The 23,314-nt window shown below is 51.5% G+C and overlaps 1 protein-coding gene and 1 long non-coding RNA gene across 3 annotated transcripts; one reads left to right on the top strand and one right to left on the bottom strand.

The window, feature by feature from the left end:
* Positions 1 to 742: 742 nt before the first annotated feature.
* Positions 743 to 21,061, top strand: LOC106009464 (uncharacterized). Its single transcript, XR_015452235.1, has 3 exons — positions 743 to 866; positions 18,819 to 18,964; positions 20,535 to 21,061. It is a non-coding gene; the product is annotated as an uncharacterized LOC106009464 (long non-coding RNA).
* Positions 15,208 to 23,203, bottom strand: Rrp7a (ribosomal RNA processing 7 homolog A). Of its 2 annotated transcripts, XM_004845463.4 has the most exons (8): positions 21,730 to 23,203; positions 19,695 to 19,837; positions 18,969 to 19,061; positions 18,744 to 18,869; positions 18,065 to 18,182; positions 17,693 to 17,790; positions 17,213 to 17,411; positions 15,208 to 16,526 (listed from the first exon to the last, which is right to left on the bottom strand). In XM_004845463.4, the coding sequence occupies exons 1-8, from the start codon at positions 21,923 to 21,925 to the stop codon at positions 16,441 to 16,443; spliced, it is 1,059 nt and encodes a 352-aa protein (XP_004845520.3). In that variant the 5' UTR covers positions 21,926 to 23,203; the 3' UTR covers positions 15,208 to 16,440. The 2 variants fall into 2 exon arrangements, with proteins under 2 accessions (XP_004845520.3, XP_004845521.3); XM_004845464.4 differs by lacking the exon at positions 18,969 to 19,061.
* Positions 23,204 to 23,314: the final 111 nt, after the last annotated feature.

Genomic DNA, 23,314 nt, shown 5'->3' with positions numbered 1-23,314 from the left:
CGCTGACGGCGCTCCCTGCATCCGGGTCTCCCCTGATACCCCGGACTTCTGCAGCCTGAGATCTTCTCTGCCTTCAGGGCGGGGTCCCCTGGAGCCCTGGAAGGAATTCGCTGTTCAGATCTCCTTCCTGCCAGCAGCGGCGGTGAGTGACCAGGAAGCTGGCCCTTACTGTCCTGGACTCCTGGACTTGCCGCTTGCAGTGACTCAAGGGTGCATTTGTCCTCCTTTATAGGAGGATTTGCTGCCCGAGCCGGCTCGCCCCAAACACGCCTTTCGTGTCGTGGGGCTCTTGACGCTGTTCAGCACCCGCCCTCCTGGGTCCCCCAGTCCCCATTTACCCACTCATTCCTGCGCCCATACGAGGATTAAGGCCGTTTTGTGCCCAGTGCCACTGAGGACCCCTGGAGACAGTGAGCACACGGGGACGGGAGTCGCCCCCCGGGGAACGCTGGACGCCTGCCTGCTGAGAGGCCCCGGGGCTCCCTCAGCTCCTGTGCTCCTCCCGTCCCTGCATCGAGGATCGGCTTCTCCCACCGCTCACACGCTCCAATGGCTCTCCCAGGTGTAGACAGGAATTTGAAGGCTGTTAGGGCCGGGGATTTAGCTCAGTGGTTCTGGCGCCTGCCTCGAAAGCGTAAGTTCCCGAGTTCAATCTCCGGTACCAAAAAAAAAAAAAAATTCATATGAAGACTGTTAGACGCTGACCCAGGAGAGCACCGCAAAGCCACCGAGGGGCGGGGCCTCGCCTCGGGGGGCGGGGCCTCGGGGCGGGGTCGGCCGAAAAGTCCTTGTCCCGGGCTCCGGCGCCCTGCCCTGTCTCACCGTTCCCAGGAGTGACAGCCACGCCTGCGAGACCACAGCTATGGGTGAGGACGCCTCTCCAGAGCCCCCCTAGACTGGAGCGAGACTGGGGGAGCCCAGGCGCGAGCAGCCACGCGCCTGGCACCTACTCGGCCCGGTGGACGGGGAGGGGACACTGACCGCGCCGTCCGCCTGAGAGTCGCAGCTCGTGTCCCCTGTTCCGGGAGCGTGCAGACTGGCTGGAGAGTGGGGTCCCCAGCGTCTCCGGGTCTCCCGGCACTGCTGCACGCGGCCGCCTGCTGGGAGTCGGGGCCCAGATTAGCTGGGCGCGCACGGGTCCCGCCGGCAGGAAGGGCAGCGCGGGCCAGGTGATCCAGAGCGAGGTGTCAGCTCTGGGGTCCTGGCGTCCCGCTCCACAGGGTGACGGTGAGGACGTGGGTAGTTGGCATATGGGAAGCCCTCGGCACACCACCTGGTCGCAGTAAGGGCTTAGAAAGCATGGCTATAGAATTTCCTCTTTTTCCTTTTTTCTTTTTTCTTTTTTGAGACAAGGTCTCACTATGTAGCCCAGGCTGACATTGAACTCCTGGGGATCCTTCTGCCTCAGCCTCCCGAACGCTGGGATCACAGGGCTGCACCACCACATCCAGCAGGACTTCCTCTTATGCATGTCCAAGGCTTCAGGTACTGGAGGTCTAAAAATATTAAACAGAAATTCCAGTTTTAAATCACCCAGTGTTCGGAGCAGTGCAGTCAAATCTTCAGGGATGTTACCCTGTGTCTCTCATACGATACTTTGAGAAACCCCACATTTACACAACTCTTATGATATAGTGTTGGAATCGTTCTGTGATGACTGCACCTTAGTGCACCTAATTTCTAAATTAAACTTTATCATAAGCATGTACAGGAAAAGGCAGCCTGAGCTGTCAAGGGTTTGGTACTATCCAAGGCTTCAGGCATCCACTGGGGTCTTTCTGTTTTGTTTTACCTTTGGTTTGGGTAGTTTTGAGCCAGGGTCTCGCTATATAGTTCAGGTTGATGGAGGGACAGCCCTGCCTCAGCATGTGGCCCCTGAAGGGCCCGCTAGGAGGTGCGCTTGCCCACCTCCTGGAGAGGCTCTGGCAGGAACACACAGGCAGATGGTGAGATGCGCTAAGTCCACTGTCACCTCCTCTGATGGCTGCATGGCCTCTGTGTGCTCACAGAGCCTGTGCTTGGGCCAGAGATGGGAGATGGAGACTCCCCTCTCCTCAGCCCCCTGGGCTGTGACAGCAGGGACCCTATTGCTAGGGGCCAGACCCGCTGCCCAGTCGTCCCTGAGACCAGCTGTGACTGTAGGGACAGGGAAATGAGCCACCCATGGAAGGACAGGGCTTGGGCCATGTCACCCTGGGGTTGGGCTGCGTGGGAGGTCAGGCTGGGCCCTGGTGGCCCACAGGTCCCTCCGCCTTGCTAATGCCTGCCCCCGTGTGGTGGCTGTGGGAGTCAAAGTGGGTGCATAGTGCCGAGCCTGGGGCACATGGCCTGGGGTATCTCTGGCTGAGACCTCCAGGTCTGAGGAGTACAGAGAGAAGACGAGGTTCCAGCCCTCCCAATCTCCTCCTAGTGGGGAGTGGGACAGGAAAGCAAGTCAGGTCACATGCAGGTGTGGCCCAGAGGGGCTGTGGTCTGCATTTTGAGACAGGGTCTCGCCAAGCCACTAAATTGCTCAGGTTGAGCTCAAATTTGAGATCCTCCTGTCTCACCCTGCAAGAGTGCTGGGATTACAGGCATGTGCCCCTGCACCTAGTTCCTTTTTTCTTTTCTTTTCTTTTTTTTTTTTGGAGTATGTTATGTCCTCTGAGTGGCTGGAGCCTGAGCCTGGAGGAAGGAAGGAGGTTTGAGCTGGAGGCCTCCTGGTCCTGCCATGGCAGGGGGTGACAGTGGGAGTTAAGGCTACGTGAGGCTAAAGAGATTCGAGGGTGCAACAAGCAGAAAATCTCCCGATGACACAGTCCTGCTCGGCATTCTGAGTCACAGACAACTGACTAGAGCCTCTCAACCATTAGAAATTACAGGGATCATCTGAATTTAGCATCTAAGCATTCCCCAATCCCTAATTAGAGAGGAGCTGACAATCAGGACACAGCATTCCTTGCTGGTTCTGCAATGGTGTTGGTTCCCAGCAGGGAGGCCGGGAGTCCCCACTGTCCCTTCCTGGTGCTTCCAAGGGGCTGGGTGGCAGTGCCAGCCTGCTCGTCACCGTGGCTTTGCTTTCTACCTGAATTTTCCTTTTTTTCAGCAGGTGCTAAAAGCACAGGGTTTAAAAAATCACTGGAGAGGGCCAGGGATTTAGCTCAGTGGTTCCACTGCCTGCCTCAAAAGCACAAGGACCTGAGTTCGATCCCTGGTACCAAAAAAACAAACAAAAAATCACAGGCGTGCAAAGTGTCACCAAGGTTCACCTCTTCCCATCCTCCCTCACCCTCAATTGAACCCCTCTTTGAGATTGTTCCATTTATCTTACTGTGCTTTCCATTTCTATAACAAAGTACCCAGAACTGGATAATTTATAAAGAATAGGAAAAAAAATTTTTTGAGACAGTATCTCACTTTGCAGTTCAGGCTGGCCTCGAATTCAGTGATCCTCCTGACTCAGCCTTTTGAGTGCTGGGATTACAGAGTATGCTATCACACCCAGCTTGAAAACATGTATTTTAATGGGATTTTAATTTGCATTTTCTTTTTATGGTTAAGGTTCTGTCTCTCATGGGATTTGTTTTTTTTCCTGCACCAAAATGTTCATTCCTGTCCTGCTCCAGTCATTGGCTCTGCTCAGTTCTGAGGACTTTTCATGTGTTGAGAGACTGCGTTGCAGACTTTCCCTAGGTTGTCTTTTTTTTTTTTTTTTTTTTAAATTCTTTTATTGGTACACTGTAGGTATACAAAATTACATTTCTCATTGGGAATTGTACCTTTACATAATGCATCTTGGTTCTTATTTTTTCCCCATTCCTACCCCTCCCTTCACCCCCTCCACCCTTCCCTATTTACAAAGACTTTATTTCCATGTTTTCCATTTCTCATCATTTTTTCCTTTCCCTTCTTTCCGTTCCCCTGCCCCTCCCACTACCCCTACCCCTTGGGACCTTTTCTTCCTATTTTACATTATTGATTATTCATTCTAATCATTGGTACATTTTAGGTATACAACATAATGACATTCATCACTGGAAATGTGCACCTTTACATAGTCTCTCTTGGTTCTTATTTTTCACCCTTGCCCAGCCCTCCCTTCAACCCCTCCATTCCTCCCTATTTACAAAGATTTAGTTCCTATTTTTCCATTTTCTCGTATTAATCCCATTCCCTTCTATCCTTTCCCCTAGTCCTCCCACTTCCTTCCCCTTTGCCCCTTTTCTTCCTATTTCACATTACCTATTATACATTTTAGTCCTTATTTACACTTTCAGTTTCTCACACCAGAGAAACTATTCGGTATTTACACATGTGTGTCCTATTTATTTCACTTAATATTCCCTCAATGTGCATCCACTTAGCTATAAATGTCTCTAATTTCTCACTTTTTATGGCTAAGTAGTACTCCATTTTATAAAAAAACCACATTTTCTTTATCCAGTCTCCAGTTGATGGGCATTTGGGCTTTTTCCAAGTTTTAGCTATTACAAACTGCGCTGCTATGAACATGGGTGCACATGTATCACTGTGGTATGATTCTTTTAATTCTTTGGGGAAGATCTCCAGCCGTGGAATAGCGGGTTCAAATGGGACTTCCAGTCCTAGTTCTTTGAGGTATCTCCATACTGATTTCCACAGTGCTTGCACCAGTCTACACTCCCACCAGCAGTGGAGCAGGGTTCCTCTTTCCCCACAGCCCCACCAGCATTGGTTATTGGTTGATTTCATGACAGCAGCCATTCTTTCTGGAGTGAAGTGGAATCTCAGCGTTGTTTTCATTTGCATCTCTCGAATGACCAGTGATGTTGAGCATTTTTTCATGTATTTATTTGCTATTTCTACTTCCTTGTCTGAGAAATGTCTGTTCATTTCAGATGCCCATTTTCGGATTGGGTCTTTAAATTTGGGAGGTCTGATCTTTTTAAGTACTTTATAGATTCGAGATAGTAGACCTTTGTCTGAGGAAGAGCAGGTGAAGATTTTTTCCCACATTGTGGGTTGTCTCTTCACACTGCTGGTGGTTTCTCTTGCTGTGCAGAAGCTTTTTAATAAGAAGAGATCCCATTTGTTGATTGTTTGTGCTAGTTCACAGGCAACTGAGGTTTTGTTCATAAAATCTTTTCCTACACCGATGTCTTCAAGGGTTCTACCTAACCTCTGTTCCAACTGGTTCAGAGTTTCTATTTTAATATTTAGATCTTTAATCCATTTCGATTTTAGTTTAGTGCATGGTGAGAGATATAGGTCTAGTTTTAATCTTTGCCAAGTTGAAGCCCAGTTTTTCCAGCACCATTTATTAAAGAGGCTATCTTTCCTCCAGTGAGGGTGTTTGGCTCCTTTGTCAAAGATGAGATGGCTGAGTGTGTCTGGTGTTGTTTCTGCATCTTCTAATCTGTTCCACTGGTCCTCAGGTCTGTTTCTTTGCCAGTACCATGCTGTTTTTATCACAGTAGCTTTGTAGTATAGTTGCAGGTTGGGGATTGTGATACCCCCTGCCATGTCTCTGTTACCTAGAATTGCTTTTGCTATTCTGGGTCTCTTCTTGCTCCAAATGAATTTTTGGATTGTTTTCTCGAGGTCTATGAAGTATGCTGCTGGGATCTCAATTGGAATTGCATTAAATCTATATAGCAGTTTTGGAAGTATGGCCATTTTCACTATATTAATCCTTCCTACCCAGGAGCAGGGGATGTCTGTCCGTTTTCTGATATCATCTTCAATCTCTCTTTTCAGAGTGCCATAGTTTTCAGAGAAGAGGTCTTTGATTTCTTTCATTAGGATGATTCCTAGGTATTTCAGTTTTTTGGATGCTATTGTGAAAGGAATTATTTGCCCTATTTCTCTCTCAGTGAGTCTGTCATTGGTGTAGAGGAAAGCTATTGATTTTTGTGTGTTGACCCTGTAACCAGCTACTTGACTGAATTTGGTTATTAAGTCTAGAAGACTTTTGGTGGAGTTCTTGGGGTCTTCTATATAGAGTATCTTGTCATCTGCAAATAATGACAATTTGACTTCTTAATTTCCTATCTTTATTCCTTTTATTTCTTTCTCTTGTCTAATTGCCATGGCTAATGTTTCCAGAACTATATTGAACAAGAGTGGTGATAGTGGACATCCTTGTCTTGTTCCTGATTTTAGTGTGAAGGATTTCAGTTTTTGACCATTTAGTATGATACTGGCTGTTGGTTTTTCATAGATGGCTTCTATCAGTTTGAGGTAGAGACCATCTATTCCAATTTTTTGTAGGGTTTTTATCATAAATGCATGTTGGATTTTGTCAAATGCTTTTTCTGTATCTATGGAGAAAATCATATGGTTTTTGTCCTTGGCTCTATTGATATAGTGTATTACATTGATTGATTTGTGTATGTTGAACCATCCCTGCATCCCTGGGATGAATCCCACTTGATCAGGGTGTATGATCTTCTTGATGATCTTCTGCATTCTGTTTGCCAGTATCTTATTAAGGGTTTTTGCATCTATGTTCATTAGTGAGATTGGCCTATAGTTCTCTTTTTCAGTTGGGTCTTTCTCTGCTTTGGGGATCAAGGTGATGCTTGCTTCCAGGAATGAATTTGGGAGTACTGCTTCCCTTTCAATTTCATTGAAGAGTTTAAACAGTAGTGGCAGCAGTTCCTCTCTAAATGTCTTGTAGAATTCAGCAGTGAAGCCATCAGGGCCTGGGCTTTTCTTAGTTGACAAGTTTTTAATTACATTTTCAATTTCATTGGTTGATATTGGATTGTTCAGAATTTTTAGGTCTTCTTTGTTCAACTTTGGTAATTCATATGTATCTAGGAATCTGTCCATTTCTTCTGTGTTGTCCATCTTATTGGCGTATAGGTTTTGGAAGTAGGTATTGATGATCCTCTGGATTTCTGCTGGGTCTGTTGTAATTTCACCTTTTTCATTCCTAATTGCATGGATTTGGGCCTTTTCTTTCCTTTTTCTGATAAGGTTGGCTAAGGGTTTGTCAATTTTGTTGATTCTTTCGAAGAACCAACTCTTGACTTCATTGATTTTTTGTATCGTTCTGTTAGTCTCCATTGCATTGATTTCTCCTCTGATCTTTATAATTTCCTCCCTTGTATGAGATTCGGGTTTGTCCTGCTCTTCTTTTTCTAGAAGCTTGAGGTTCAGCATCAGGTTGTTTAATTGGGCTTGTTCTGTTTTCCTAATATGCATATTCACTGCTATGAATTTCCCTCGTAAGACAGCTTTCATTGTGTCTCATAGATTCCGATATGTTGTATTGTCATTGTCATTTAATTGAAGGAACTGTCTGATTTCTTCTTTAATTTCCTCTGTGACCCATTGGTTATTGAGAAGTGTGTTGTTCAATTTCCACATGTTTATGAAATTTTTTGAGTTTCTTTTGCTATGGATCTCCAATTTCATTGCACTATGGTCTGATAATGTACAGAGGACAACTTCAATTCCTTTGCACTTAAACATGTTCTATGTGTGAGTATGTGGTCTATTTTGGAGAATGACCCATGTGCAGCTGAGAAGAATGTGTATTCTGATTTTGTGGGGTGGAAGACTCTGTAAACATCTGTTAAATTCATTTGTTCAAGAGTTCGATTGAGTTCCAGTATTTCATTACTTATTTTTAGTCTAGTTGATCTATCTATTTGTGACAGTGGGGTGTTGAGGTCCCCCACTACAATTGTATTAGTGCATATATGACTTTTCATGTCCGTTAGTATTTGTTTTATATAGTTGGGTGCACTAGTGTTTGGTGCATAGATATTTATGACTGTCATCTCTTCCTCTTGGATTCTTCCCTTTACAAGGATGTAATGTCCTTCTTTGTCTCTCTTAATCAGTGTTGGTTTGAAATCTACTTGATCTGCTAAAAGGATAGCTATACTCCTGCTTTTTTTCGGGTTCCTGTCGCATGCAGTATTGTTTTCCACCCTTTAACTTTCAGTCTATGAGTTTCCTTTTGAATTAAGTGTGTTTCTTGTATTCCGCATATTGTTGGATTTTGCTTCTTGACCCATTCTGCCAGTCTATTTCTTTTGATTGGTGAATTGAGACCATTAATGTTGATGGTTATAACTGAAACATATTGACTTGTCATTGCCATGACTTTTTCTTTTTGTTGGGTTCTCCCCCTTTACAGTTAATTTCTTGTCATGCCAGATGGGTTCATTCTGCTTTGCTTCCTGGGGTTGTGATCCTCAATGTGTGTTCCTAGGATATTGTGTAAAATTCTTTGGAGTGCTGGTTTGGTATTCATGAAGTTCCTAAGGTGCTCTTTGTCATGAAAGTATCTTATTTCTCCATCCATTTTGAAAGATAATTTTTCAGGGTACATCAATCTGGGTTGGAGGCTGTTTTCTTTTAGGGCTTGGAATATGTCACTCCAAGCTCTTCTTGCCTTGATGGTTTGTGTTGAGAAGTCTGTTGTGATTCTGACGGGCTTTCCTTTGTATGTGATTTGTTTCTTTTCTCTGACTCCTTGGAGAACTTTGTTCTTCTGTTGTGTTTCTGGAATCTTAACAATTATATGCCTATGTGTAGATTTTTTTTGATCAAGGCTATTTGGAGTCCTATATGCCTCACTTATCTGTATGTCAAGCTCTTTTCCCTTGCTTGGGAAGTTTTCTGCCATTATTTCTGTGAAGAGGTTTTTTATGTCATCTCCATTCTCTTCTGTTTCTTCATTGAGCCCAATCAGTCTTATGTTATTCTTTTTTGCATCATCTAGCAGCTGCTGGATTGATTTCTCATGTTCCCTTATAATTTTGAAGCAATTTTTCTTTTCCTGATCACTAATTGCAATCTTATCTTCTATATCTGAAATTCTGTCCTCACATTGGCTTATTCTGCTGTGTAGACTTTCAATGGAGTTTTTCATGTCCTGGAAATCTATTTGCATCTGTTTTATGGATTCCATTTGTTTCTTATGTTGGGATTCCATCATGTTCCTCAGCTCCTCTCTAGATTTATTAATCATGTCTTGCACTAGGGGCACAATTTCTCCTGTTATCTGAGAAATTATTTCTGATTTCATTTTTTCTAGATCCCCTTTTGTTGGCCGTTCAGTGGGTCCAGGTGGTTGAGTATCAGAGTGTTCCATCTCATTTCCCTTTGGGGTTGCTGTAGGTGATCTGGAAGTCTGGTTTTGAGACTTATTTACGTGTTTTCTCATTTCAACTGGGGCGGGGGGCTGTTAGCGCCTGCACGGATTACCTCCTTTGAGCTGGGAGAGGTGGGACAGGGGCTGGGAGCAGCGGTAGGGATGGTGACCCAAAAGCCCTTTCCTGTGGGCTGGGAGCAGCTGGAGGGATGGTGGCAGGGAAACCCCTTCCTCTGGACCAGAAGCAGTGGGATGGTGGCTCAGAAGCCCCTTCCTCTGGGCCAGGAGCAGCAGGACAGAAGGTGTCCCAAAAGCCCTTTCCTCTGGGCTGGGAGCAGCAGGAGGGATGGTGACTGGGAAGCCCCTTCCTCTGGACCAGGAGCAGTGGGACCACGGCTCAGAAGCCCCTACCTCTGGGCCGGGAACAGTGGGACTCAGTACCTTGGTCTGGTGGTCTGGTGTCCTTTGCATCTTTGTAGTGTGGAATCAGGTGGCTGCCTGTCTGCAGTGGGGTGATTCGGTGTCTTCCACGCGACTCAGGACCTTGGTAGGGCGTGCACAGACCTGCCTGTCTGCAGTGGGCTGATTCGGCGTGTTCCATACGACTGGGGACCTCGGTAAGGTGTGGGCAGACCTGTCTGTCTGCAGCGGGGTGATTAGGCACCTTCCGCACAACTCAGGACCTTGGTCAGGTTGTCATTTTTATTTTGACTTGGTTTCTTTTTTTTTTTCTTCCAATGTAGAATTTCTTTTATGGCAATTGAATATATATCATTTAAGCCTTCTGGATTTGGGGTCATAGTTAAAAATTTGTTTGGTTTGAGTCTGTTTTGGGGCTAGCATTTGCATTTAAATATTTGCCACCCTGGGTACCTAGTGTACAGGATGTGGCTTGGATCTGGCTTTACCTTTTTCCAAATGGCACCTCTGTTATTCTGTTTCGTTTTGGGGATGCTGGACATTGGAGCCAGGTCCTCACACACGCAGTGAGAGTGCTGCGGTTACAGGAGTGCGCCACCATCCCTGGCTTTCACAAGCACTGGGTGACCCTCTCCTGTGTAGCAAGCATGGCTCTTGGTTCTGGGGACCCAGCTGTGATGAGAGACCACACCCCTCAGCCTCAGGAAGCCGCATTCTGACAGAAGCAATAGTGGCTAAGGTGGGGACAGCAGTCAGGCTGGGGCAGCTCAGTGGCGGGGTGCTTGCTGCTCGTGTGCCAGGCCTGCACTTGAGCCCAGCGCTGCAGAAAGTGAAAAGTATGGTGGAGAAAAACCTGAGAGCCTTGGAGGGCTTCGTGATGTGGGTGGGTTGGAGCCAAGACCGCCAGGCTGTGGCCTGGCTGCCTCCTGTGTGGACCCGCAGCACCTCCATAGGGTCCTCGAATGCACTTCCTCCCACCAGCATCCGGGGCTCAGAGTGGTGGTGACCTGAGGGACAGCAGGCCTTTCTCCCAGGACCATGTGGCCCAAAAGTGGCACCGCTGGGTGTATCCCTCCATCAGGGCCATGGCAGGAAACCGAGTCACCTCCTTGAGTTGGTGACACCCAGGCCTCTCCGAGCCTGTTTCTCTTCAACAAGGAATGATATGATTTCTTGCTCTTCTGCTACTTCCTGGTGTTTAAAGATCTGAATGAAGCCAGGCATAGAGGCACAGGCTGGTGAGTCCAGCACTCTGGGAGGCTGAGGCAGGAGGGTCATAGGTTCAAACCCAACATGGGCAACTTAGTGAGGCCCTATCTCAAAATAGAAAATTAAAACGGGCTGGGGATGTAGCGTAGTGCAAAGGCATACAGTTCCATCCCTGGGACTGAAAAACAGAACAAAAGGATCTGAATGTACATTTTAAGTTTCTCAGAAGTGAAGACTCTGCGATGCCATCTGACTCTGTCCCTGCCCTCACTCTGGGCCGCCTCAGGGTGGCTGCATGGGCATCAAGTGGCTGCACTGGCCACAGCTGGAGGGCAGAGTCCAAGGTGGCGTGCAGGACTGGCTGAGGACCTGGGCAGGCAAAGAAATGAGCCCTGGGTACAAAGGCTGGGGGTCTCGTCCCACACAGGTGGCACTAAGGCCACTGTACCCACTGCACCCTGTTCTCCTCAGGCCTGGTGGTGAACAGAGACAGCGGCTCACCTGGCTGAGTCCCCTGGCCCCCCCATCTCTTCTGTCTCCCTCTCTCTGGGGGTGGAACCCAGGGTAAGCCACTACTGTACCATTCAGCCATATCCCTAGCCTTTCTAGCCCCAAGCATTTCTCCTATTCAGTAACCCCTCCTTTTGCTTTCTTGACACCATCCTTCTGTGCAAAAAAGCTCTGTAGTTTGTTTTGGTGCCAAGGACGGAACTCAGGGTGCTGCCCTTGCCCCAGCTCCACTTCATTTTAATAATTTTTTTATATAATCCTCTGGTTTGTTTTCACTGGTGGCATTCATGTGGTGCCGATATTCGAACCCAGAGCTCCATGCATGCTCAACTTGCACTCTATCTCCTGAGCTATACCTTCAGGCCTAATTAAGGGAGCACTGAGCTACATCCCCAGCCCCACCTTTTTTTCTGGGTACCAGGAATCAAACTCAAGACTTTCCACTTGCAAGCCAGGTTCAGTGCCACTGAGCTAAATTCCCAGCTCTTTTTTTGTTTTAATTTTAAGGCAAGGTCTTATTAAGTTGTGATTCTCCTCCCTCAGTCTCCTGAGTTACCCCCTTTATTTCAATGAAATCCAACCTACCTGCTCTTTTGTTATTGTTGTTCCAGGGACTTTGGTGTCAGGTCTATAATGTTGCTGCCAAATCCGAGGCATTAAGATTTCCCAATGTTTTCTTCTGACTCCTGCCTTCAGGCTGCTAGTCATGTTTATATAAAAGGTTGCAAATACAAGGCTCATACAGGTGCATTTGTGGAGGGAAAGAAGCCAGCAACAAAGACGGCTCAGTGTGTGACACCCGAAAGAGCAGAATTCACCAGTCAGAGCAGTGCTGTCCCCGAGGAGGACCCTTGGAGCAACTTGGGGGCCAGGGCAGCCACTGCATCAAGGTCACAGCCTGAATCCATGCGTAAAAGGCCCTTGTGAGCTGGACTGTGCTCCAAGTTATACCCATAACTTCTTCAACAACTGGCTCAGGCCAGGCGTGGTGGTGCACACCTGTAATCCTAGCACCTTAGGAGGCTGAGACAGGAGGATCACCTGAGTTTGAGGACAGACTGGGCTAGATAGCAAGACCCAGTCTCAAAAAACCAAAAAAGAAAACAACAAAACAAGTGAAGTTAGGGGCTGGGGATTTAGCTCAGTGGTGCCACCTCCTGGCTTGCAAGTGCAAGGTCCCGAGTTTGATCCCCGGGACCAAGAAAAAAACAAAACAGGAAAACAAGTGAAGTTAAAACAAATTTTTTTTTGGCTGAGCTGGGGATGGAACCCAGAGTCTCACATATTCACCAAGCATCTACCACTAAGCCTGAAAGTAATATTTTATCTTTAAGTCCATGTACGTAAGATGTGATCATTTGAAGAGGTAAAGCACAGGCCCAGCTGTGGCATACACTTGTAATCCCAGAAGCCTGGAAAGCTGAGGCAGGAGGTTCACAAGTTCAAGTCCAGACTGGGCAACTCAGCAAGGTCCTGTTTCAAAATAACACCATGGGGATGTAGCTTAGTCTGAAGGCCTTGGGTTGAATCAACCAATATAGGAGTCAATTGCACTATTTTCCCTATTAAGTCTTCCAAGGCCAGCACACACTCCCCAGCTCTCCGGGTGACCACACACGGCTGATGTCTGCACTTCCGATACCGACCACAGGGCCGGGGCCAGCAGAGGCTGGGGAGACCATGGTGGACTCTGCACTGTGGTCCAAGCCAGTTTTTCTCCTGGGGACAGACCAGAGTCCAAGCAAGGCCTAGGGGGGTTGGGGGGTGGGGCTGAGGCGGCCTCGAGGAGGAGGTGTGGGGCTGAGCTGGGCCCTCCGGGGTGCAGTGCCCCATGGCAAGGTGTCACCGCAGTTTTCTCTGCAGCCCTAGCTCTGTTTAGACTTCCTCAGCAGGGAGCTGTTTCTGCTCTGCATCCAGTAGCTGTGGGCCCTTGACCTGGGCATTAAGTAAGTCAGACAGGGAAGGCATCCTGGCATGGGACCTGGCTGCCACTCCAAGGGAGAACTGGGCAGGGGGCCACCCCTACACCGCCCAGCAGGGGTCTGGGAGACCTGACTCGGTGGCTGGTGTGTGTGTGTGTCTGTGTCCCATTTGCCAGTGATGCAGAAGGGAAATGTGCTCAGCAGAAACCTCATTCAGGGTTTGACTCCTCCTGGTCCTCCTGGTCCTGACGCTGGTCCTGACGCTAGCGGGGTGTGTGGGGGGGTGCTCCTTGTCAGCCCCAGGATCATGGAGGGGGGACTAGGATGCAACAATGTGTTGTGTGGCCGGGACATGATGTACTGTCCACTTGTTTTCAACTTGCCATGGAGTTATTGGGACGTTGCTGTGCTGTAGCAGAGGCAAATCTACCCAAACCATGGTATTGTGCACTTTCCATGGGAGGAGTGTATGGTACAACAACTGTACCTTGGAGGGCCGGGGATTTAGCACAGTGGCACCGCGCCTGCCTCACAAGTGCAAGGTCCTGAGTTCAAGCCCTAGTATCAGGAAAAAAAAAAATTAAAACTGTACTTGGGCTCGGGGATTTAGCTCAGTGGCGCTGTGCCTGCCTTGCAAGGGCCAGATCCAGATCCAGAGTTCAGGGCTGGGGATTTAGCTCAGTGGTTTTGCCGCCTGCTACGCAAGCGCAGGGACCCGAGTTTGATTCCCGGTACCAAAAAAAAAACAAGATCAGAGTTCAACCCCTGGTACCAAAAAAAACAAAAAAACTGCCTCAGTGAAGCTTAAAATACCAAAGCCTGTTCCACCCCAGCCCTTGAATCCAGTGGCCGTGACAGTGTACAAGTCCATACACTCTGTCTCCAGCACACTACTTTTTTTTTGTAGTAGTGGGGATGGAATGCAGGGCCTTCCCACTGAGCTACATCCCAGCCCTTTTTTTTTTTGGTACCAGGGATCGAACTCAGGTCCTTGCGCTTGGGCAGCAGACGGCAAAACCACTGAGCTAAATCCCCGGCACCCCAGCCCTTTATTTTTTGAGACAGGACCTAAGTTGTCCAGGCTGGGCTGGAACTTGTGATCCTCCCACCGCAGCCTCCCAGAGGCATCCAGCAGGCTGTCTCACTTTACTTGTGCTACCCAGGAGCAGCTGTGTGCGAGCTGGTGCTGAATGCACCGAAGACTGAACGTAGGGTGGGGGGTGTCACAGCGGGGCCAGGCCTGGCACCTCTGAGGCCCCAAGCCCAGCAGAGTGGGGGACTAGTGGGGCACTCCCAGGAGGAACCAAGTCCACTCCACAGAGCAGTGCAGGGCTTCTACGAGGTGAGACTCGAGCACCAACAGGGAGCGCCTGTGCTCTTCATGGTGCTCACAGTGCACGGTCCTGGGGAAGTGAGCTACACATGCATCTGTCCGATCCTCCCTGCCACAGGGCCCACAAGTGTTCTGATGTACAGGGCTGGCAGGCCTCTCACCCTTGGGGCAGTCCCTAGAGGCCCAGGGCCACATGTCATCAGTGTCCAGGACGGGAAGACCCGTGATTGGTAGAATCCTCCAGATTTATTGTCCTCCCTGGGTCAGGCGCACCTGGGGGCCCCTGCTGCAGCAGAGCAGCTCAGTGCCACAGCTCTGAGGCACAGCTGAGATTTTTACAATTCAGTGTGGCGGCTCTGGGACACAGCTCTCATCATTTGAAGACTTGAGAATCTGATGGTCAGTTGGAAAGGTGGAGAAGAAAACCTTTACTACCCGCAAGCCACCAGGGGGCTCAGGGAAGTCTGAGCACTCTACCAGAAATGAGAGCCTCCTTCCATAGGGATCTACAGGGTAGGTGAGGATGCTCAAGGAAGCAGGGGGGTGGAGTTACAGAACATTCCTGAAGCAGAGGGGTGGAGTTAGAACATTCATACAGAATATTCCTGAGGAGGTGGAGCTTAACAGAACATTCCTGGAAGGTCACACAATTCCGTCACAAAGTATTTTGATACACAGGGCAGGAGCCCAGCAGCACAAACTTATATTTCCAAAACAAAACATTCTCTGGAAAAAAACAGAAATGGAGGCAAGGCAAGGGTCTGTTTTATTGTGCAGCACTTCCCTATCATGGCCATTTCCCGGCCATTTCCCCGGCCCATGAGCACGGGTGTGTGCTGCAGAGCAGGGGCAAGGCTGGTGCTGACTTGGGCCCCACCTGCACCCCTGTGATTCCCTGGCACTTCACGGTCCCCATCCACTCACGCAGCCTCCCATGCTGGCTGAGGGGGCAGTCAGGGACAGCCCGGGGGAGGGGTCCCAAGCCAGCTCCACCCTGTCCTTTCGGGGGTCCTAGTCAGCCGTCAGGCTCGGCGGTGGCCCTGACAGTGGCCTCTCCAGTTCAGGTGGCCCAGGGCCCCAGGTGGCCTCCGCGTGCCTGGGGCTTGGACACCATGGCTGGGAGGCAGCAGGCCCCAGAGAGCCCATGTCCAGCTGGCCATGGTGGGCAGCAACATGGCCCTTGCCACATGCCCCTCTCCAGCAGTTCATTTTCAGAGGTCCTGGGCAATCACCGTCCACATGAACGTCCCACCGTGTTGGCAGCAGCAGCTTCCTACAGAGCTGCACAGGGTCCCAGGACCTCACAGCCACCAGACCTGCCAGCCTCCACGTGGACTCTGAGCTCCCAGCCCCGCGAGGCGGGGGAGGGATCGGGGCTCAAAGGTCTAGAAGACCAAGGTGGACAGCAGAGCCTGCTGGCATAGCCAGTGGAAGGGGCCAAGATGCTGACTTGAACATCTGTGACTTCAGAAGGGAACAGTTAAGCTGGCCACACACTTGTAAGCCCAGTACTCTGGGAGGCTGAGGTAGGAGGATCTCAAGTTTAAACCCAGCCTGGACAGCTTAGTGTCTCAAAAATGGGCTGGGGAAGTAGATCAGTGTGAAGACCCTGGGTCCAAGTCCCAATACCACATAAAGGAAGAAAAGAAAAAAGCAGGGGAGGGTTTCTGGGTCTGAGGGTATGTAAAGGAAGCAAGGCCTGGGACCAGGCCTCCTGGGCTTCCGGAGCCCCCTGTGCTGCTAGCTCGAAGGGAAATAAGACGTTCCTGTCCTTCACTCCTAGGGGCTGCTTCCCTACCACAGGGCCCTCACTGCCGCTCCAGGTGGTAGGGACAGAGCTGCTTCCCGTGGGCCGTCCTTTCGCTGGGGAGGCCTCCCCAACACCAGGCCCAGGACGGGCCCCTGGTGGCTTCACACTGGAGCTGCTCAGCCTGGTGCCCACTCCCCGGAGCACCCACCCCATGTGCTCCTGCAGCTCAGTAGGGCCGGAACTTGCGCTGGGCCCGCAGCAGCTCAATCCTCTGCTTGTCCTCCTCGAACTTCTTGCGCAGCTGTGCTAGGTCTGGGGACAGGAGGGACAAAGGGGGTGTTGGGCAGTGCCTGTGGTTCCCCAGGCACTGGGCCCCTTCCACTTCTAGGGGCTCCCACCACCTCCCCAAGCCCACCCCTCTGCTCTGGGGAACCTGTGCCGGAATCCACTTAACCACAGGGCGCTCAGAGGTCAAGGCTGGACCTCGCAAAGGAAGCTCGGAGAAAATACTGTGCAGGGTGTCTCCAAGGAGAGGCAGAAGCGGGGGACCTCGGCCCAGACTTGTCCCCACAGGGAGGCCTCAGGAGTTGGGGAGGCCCAGTGCCACCGAACTCCGGCAGTGACTCTGGTCCCCGAGGGACCCTGGGCATAGGGTGGGCAGGGACTAGAGGGCTGAAGAGACTGCTGTTGGGTGAAGCCAGGGTCCCGGAAGAGGACGAGAGCAGGTGCAGGGTGGGGTCAGGGTGGTGGCAGAGGGGAAACTGCTGTCCTGAAACCACGACACCAGGCGGTGCGGCCCATACCACAGAGTCCTGTGTGCCCACGGCTGAGCCAGAGCCACCCCAAGGTCCACCCTGTGCTGGCTGCAGGTTGGCAGATTCCAGGGCTTGGGACGTGGAGGTTCCTGCACCCCAGGGCTTCAGGGCACTGGTGCTCGAGACCTGAAGGCTACTGCCCTCCCCGCCCCGGGCTGGTGTCACCCGGCACCCGCTCCTTACGTTCCATCTTGGTCTCGCGGTGCTGCCAAGCGTAGAAGTTGAGCAGCTCCTTGCGCGCCCGCTTCTGCCTCTCCCGCTCCAATACCCGCAGGCTGGCGGCCTCCGTCCGGGGCAGCACAGGCCGCCGGCCCCGGCGTGTCACCTTCACCCAACCCTCCTCATCCGGGACCCCTTCCTCCCCTTTGGCCTTGGTCTCCTCCTGCAGAGGACACAGTCTTGGGGTCAGTGGGCCTCACATTGTCCCACCCTGGGCACTACAAGCACCTGCTAACCCTCATCCCCACGGCAGGGCTGGGCTAAGCCCGGGGTGGCAGAGGCCACCTCCTCCTCTGTCCCACCGACCATTTAGACTCTGTCACCCAGCCAGGCAGCCCAGGACACACAGGGAACAATGGAGCCTGGACTCCACACAGTGACGAGACCAGGCTGTCACATGCTACTGTGACCCTCTTCCCCCAGCAACCCCGAGGGAGCGCCTACCTCGGCAACCTTCTTGTCATAGGCCTCCATGAACGCATCCACCTCGACTCGCAGGGCCTCAGGGTCAGCCACCGCATCTGCATAGTCACTGATCCACTCTGAGAAGGGAGCAAGACCACCTTCAGCAGGCTGACACTTGGGCCCCACAGGACCACAAGGGGGTCAGGAGCTTGGGGTGGGGCACGGGGACTGGAGACTGGTGGTCCGGAGTGCAGGGGCTCAGAAGGTGCCAGGGACAGCAGGCCAGGTCCTCACCCCTGCCCACCAGCACCCATGGGCAGGACACAGCTGATAGCAGATGTGTCCCCAGGAAGCTGCCCTTGCCAAGCCAGGCCCAGGAAGGGGGCACCGGGCACCGCCAGCGGTACTGACTGTGAATGCCACTCCGCACAGGGTGACTCTCAGTGGAGACCAGCAGGGGGCCCTTCAGGATCAAGGCGGCAGCCACTCCGCTGGGCCTCTGGAACACCACGTAGGCCACCCGGAAGCCCTGGGGGGAGAAGCCAGTGTGGGCAGCCCTCCCCATGCCCAGCCTGGGAACCCCAGGCTCCTCCTGAGCCTCGATGACCAAGGCCACCCCATGTCCAGGTGAGGGACAGCCACACTTTTAGTTTTCCAAGTGCTGCTGGAAGGGACACCTTTTCCAGCTCTTCCCCTGGGGACCAGGGACTTTCTTCCAGTTTCGGGAGAGACTTGGTGAAAAGCAGGCTCACCCAGGCCAGGGCACCGCCTGGCAGCCAGGACTGGCATGGGGAGTGTGAGGGGCACTCGAACCCGGGAGGAGGTGTGGGCTCAGCCATGCAGGGCGGCGGCAGTGAATGTCCCTGAGCTTTAACAACAGGCCACAGCTAACACCTGGCCGGGAGTTTAAGGACAAGGTGTACTGGAGACAAAGCTGGAAGCCACCACCCCGACACACACTGTGGAGCCGGGGCAGGACCACAGAGAGCACTCGGGAAGCACACTGCCAGCCCACCTCCCCAACACACTGGGATGCCACCCTGGCCCAGCCCACACACCATGCTGTGGGACTCGGGACTTGGGGCCCTACCGGAACAGGCTTGGGGTGGAAAAACTTGGACTTGGGCTCCTTTGGGCTCTCCACAAGGTCCGGCTTCTCCTGCAGCTCCACAGACTGGACCAGGCCGCAGGGGGACAGGAGGCGAGACAGGGACTCCTGCCAAGGGGAGCAGAGTGAGTGACCGCAGGGCCGTCCCTGGAGCCTCCCCACCTATGCTGGTGACAGCAGGAGCAGAGCCCACGTCCACCCAGGTACCTTGTCTGCTGACCAGATCCCAGAAGGACAATGCAGGAACAGGTGTCCCCATGCCCCCAGTCTAAGGAAGATGGGGACTTCTCTGGTGGTATTCTAACATTATAAAACAACTAAGTTTCACTACCTAAGTCAGAAATAAAGTCAAATCTACGCTGGTAGAGGGCCGCCGCCTGCCTCGCAAGCGCAAGGTCCTAAGTTCCATCCCCGGTACCAAAATAAAAAATCTACACTAGTAGAATCAGAACTTGTGATCCTTGATAGGAGGGGCACGAGGGGACCCCCGGGGGACGGTGACACTTCTCAGGCTGGGTGCTGACTACACAGTGTGTTCAGGTTGTGAACAGCCACAAGCTGCACACCTACAGCCCAGGCCTTCCCTTTCTCTCAGTAACATGGCCCCTTCTTTCTTTTGGGGGGGGAGGGGGTACTAGGGGTCGAACCCAGGACCTTGCACTGAGCTACACCTCAGCCCTTCTTTTGATTTTTCGGGACGAGACCTTGGCAAGCTGCCAAACTGCCCAGGTTGGGCTTGGACTTGCACCCCTGCCTCAGCCACCCAGAGTGCTGGGATTGTAGGCGTGTGCCATCCATGCCGCTTTGGAATTACATTTTTAAACTGATTTCCTGCCTGCCACAAGGGATAGAGGACTCCATTAGCAAATTCTCCTCACCCCCAAAGATCTGCTAGGGGCCAGGGAGCCCTCTCCTGGCAGGCCATGAACTCACCTCCGAGCAGTACGGGGGCACATTGAGGACAAACAGAGTGCGCTTCTGAGGCCAGGTGGACTGGGCACCTTCTCGAACTCTGTGTTCCCTCACATAGAGGTAATGAGAAGCCTGCTGCTTTTCTGAGAACTTGATTGGAACAGCTGAAAGGGAAATGGAGGCAGGAATGAGTTCAGACTGCCCCGAGCTGAGGTCAGCACCTAATAATTCACAGGATTTCCTTTCTCCGTGTCCCTCCCTTGTCCTGCCTATCCATCTATGCCTCCATCCTTCATAAAGCTCTCCTCCTAGGTGACACCTCTGCAGGCTTGAGAGTGAACAAATAATAATCTACCCAAGGGGCCTTCCAGGCTGGTGGGGGAGAGAATGTAACTGGCAACTATGATGGATGGGGAGCAGAGGGGAGAGCCACCTCTGCGGCTCTCGGGGGGAGGCGCCCGAACCCTGGCCGGGCTGGCAGCTCCGTGACCCCACCTGGCACTGGGTCCTTGTCTTGCACCATTCTCCCCACACCAGATGGCTACCCCAATAAGCTGGCTATCTATCACACACGCTGTTTGGCCATCAACCCTCTTCCCTCCACCCATTTGCTGAAACTGCTTCCTCAAGAGGCCTGATCTTCACCTGCAAGCCTCAGGCCAGTCAGATCCACCTGCTCTGGGCCTTCACAGCTGGCACGTGTGGGACTTTTTGCTTAATCGCCAGCATTCTACAAATGCTAATCTTCAGGAAGCTGGGGGGTGTTTTCTGGCTTTTTGTTGTCACAGTGAGGACACAGGGGCAGGCCTCCCATTCAGGAAGCTCACAATGGTTTTTTGTTGTTGTTGTTGTTTTCCTTAGGTCAGTCAGACTTCCAAGGAAGGTACTGCCAACATGTCTTGAATTCTGGTGGAAACTGCGAATGTTTGGACCTTTCATCACAGTGATCACAATGTTTTTTCGAGACAGTCTCGCTACGTATTACAGGCTGGCCTCGACCCTGCATCAATCTTCCTGCCTCAGCCTCCCGAAAGTGGTATGGAGCCAGAAAACGATTTCTGAGCAAAAAAAGGTTTTGCCTTCAGCTAGCTGACTGAACTGACAGAGCCACTCCCAGATCATACCCTCTCTCACACCTAACACAGGTCCTCCTTCACTGTCATTTGTTCTCAGTAAATGTATCCAGTGTACTTTTCTATCGAATCATGTAAACTAAGTGTAACTTCCTCAGCCAATGAACTGATATGATAAATGCCTTGCTTCTGTATCCCCATCCCTCTTCCCTTAACCCATATAGACCCTGTTCACTGCCAGCTCCAGGTTGATTGCTTTGTGGAAAAATCCCCGGTCAGTCCACCAGTGTAATAAAGCTATACACTTGCCTCCAACCTCCGGGTGCGTTTGCGATTTTTCTTGGCCTGATCAGAGCTGCCACACCGTGGACTGTTAGGTCTGCTTTTACAGCATTACAGACGTGCACCACCACGCCTGGCTAGGAAGCTCATATTGCCACGAACAAGACTGATGGCATGCTTGTATCAACTATGGAAACGCATGCAGTGATAGGATGGCAGAGAGCTTCTAATAAGCCAATAAGTCAGGGACAGCTTTGTGTGTGTATGGTACTGGGGACTGAACCCAGGACATTCGCACCAAGCTGCCCTGACAACTTTTTTGTTGTTGTTTTCCCAACTTCTTCTTGAGACAGGCTCTCGCTAAATCACTAAGTAGCCCAGGCTGGGCTCGAACTTGTGATTCTCCTGCCTGTCTCCCAGAGTGCTGGGATTTCAGTTGTGTGGCTCCGCGCCCGGGGAGGGACCGCCATTTTGACGAATGCCAGCACCCAGCGGGGCTCGCTCAGCTCACAGTGTGCACAGACAAGAGCGCCGCATGGTCTTTAGTCCCTGGGCTTCACGAACGTCCGGGGCCCAGGGCCGCCGGGACTCGCGCCCAACCACGCGGCCGCTCTTGCGACTCCCCAGCCACTGTCAACCCTCAGACCATCTCCCAGCGAAGCCTGATTATTCCCCCGACCTCCTGTCCCCAAAGCGCTCACCTGAGTAGCCCAGGGGGCTCGGAAGGCGCCCCTCCGTGTCCTGCACCGCACGTTTCCTCCTACCGCGCGCCACCATCTTACTATCCCGAAGCGCAGGGGCCGCTGGAAGATGTAGTCCGGCGCGGGATGCGTACGCGTTTCTACTGCGACGGCGCCTCATAGGCCCCGCCCCGCCCCCCGGGACCCAACCTTCCATTGCCCAGAGCAAATGTGAGCGTTGATTTGGCGGCTCAGAGATGCGCACTCAAACTCTCCCTTTTTTCCTTTATCCTGTCCCACTCTCCTTTCTCCTTCCTTCCTTCTGCAGGCACGGTCCTAAGCGCTAGATACAGAAATGAAAACATGTCGAATCTTTCTGGAGTTTAAATTCTCACAGGGAAAGAAACAGATAACGTGTATGTGTCACTGTTACTGCAAAGTGCAGTCTTACTCCATAGTTCACACAGGCTTTAGAACTCACCGCCCTCCGGCCTCAGCCTCCCAAATGCTGGCATAGGCCACCACAGTGGGCTTTTTATTTTTCAGACATGTTGTCATTAAGTGGCCCACACTGTGGCATCAAATTTGCAATCTTCCTGTCTCAGCCTGCAGAGTAGCTGGGACTACAGAAAATCTTTTTTTTTTAATTCATCCTTTTAGGGTCGCTCCATCCCAACGAATCCTAGTTTCATCTGAGAATGTCTCGATTCTTTCAATTCCTGAACGTCATCTTGGTATTGATATCCATTCTTTCTCATTCACTGAGGTTTTCCTGGTTCTTGGTGGAAGTGACTTCAATTACACCATGGCCACCTTGGGTATCACGAGACCCACATCTTGGTTAGGTCTCCCGTATGGCACACTGCACACCACTCTGTTCCTTCCAGGCATGGGAAAAGCTCAGTTCTGCTCTTCGCATCAGGACGGGAGGGAGGCCTCACTACCGCTAGGTGGGAGCCTCATGCTCCAACCCACGGCCCCCAATACCAACTATGGAGGTCTGGGGGTACCACCAGTACAGCCTGGCATGAGGGCAGGCTCGGCACCTAAACACCCATTGCTGCAGCTTCTTGCCCATACCTGGCTGGGGTTCTGTCTGGACTCAAGAGGACAAACTGCTTGATTGGGTCCCTGCAGGCATTTCCAAGTTGGTGGCTTCTCTAGCATCTGCAAGGGGCAAGCAAAGCAGAAGAGTATCCCAGGACGGAGCTGGCCATTTCCTGGGTCCCAAGGTCCCCAGCCTGTCTGCCCTTCTCTCCACCTCAGGCTTGCTTTTGAACTTCAAAATTTATGTGCAAGAGAAGTGAAAAATCCAAGCCGCTTTAATAATGTGTTGCATAAACTGCCGAGCTGTATTTAGAGGGAGGGAGGGGACAATCATTTGCCATCAACTTTTAGTACCGCAGTAAAACCAAGCACACATCCTTCTTTCCAGTGCCATCATTCACCCACGAGGTAACTACACCAAGTGGAACTCTTCACGGCAGAGGCCCCACATTTCCTGTCTGCGAACCTCAAAACTGTGGAGACCAGAGCATCCTGTGGCCAAGCCAACAGGCAAACTTCTGCTTTCTGGTGCCAGGTCCCACCAAAGCCACCTAAGCAC

Source organism: Heterocephalus glaber, unplaced genomic scaffold (genome assembly GCF_053883595.1).
Source record: "Heterocephalus glaber isolate CG9 unplaced genomic scaffold, H.glaber_assembly_v1.0 deba00001444, whole genome shotgun sequence".
Lineage (NCBI taxonomy): Eukaryota > Metazoa > Chordata > Mammalia > Rodentia > Bathyergidae > Heterocephalus > Heterocephalus glaber.
This window is presented reverse-complemented; position numbering and strand designations above follow the sequence as displayed.

Bases quoted from the DNA above. Each gene is read 5' to 3' on its own strand.
- Rrp7a (XM_004845463.4), bottom strand. From the start codon at position 21,925: ATGGAAGGTTGGGTCCCGGGGGGCGGGGCGGGGCCTATGAGGCGCCGT. The intron at 19,838-21,729 runs GTGAGCGCTTTG...TTTCCCTTTCAG, and splicing joins GAGCCCCCTGGGCTACTCAG to CTGTTCCAATCAAGTTCTCA. The intron at 17,412-17,692 runs GTAGGCGCTCCC...TGTCCTCTGCAG, and splicing joins ATGACAAGAAGGTTGCCGAG to GAGGAGACCAAGGCCAAAGG.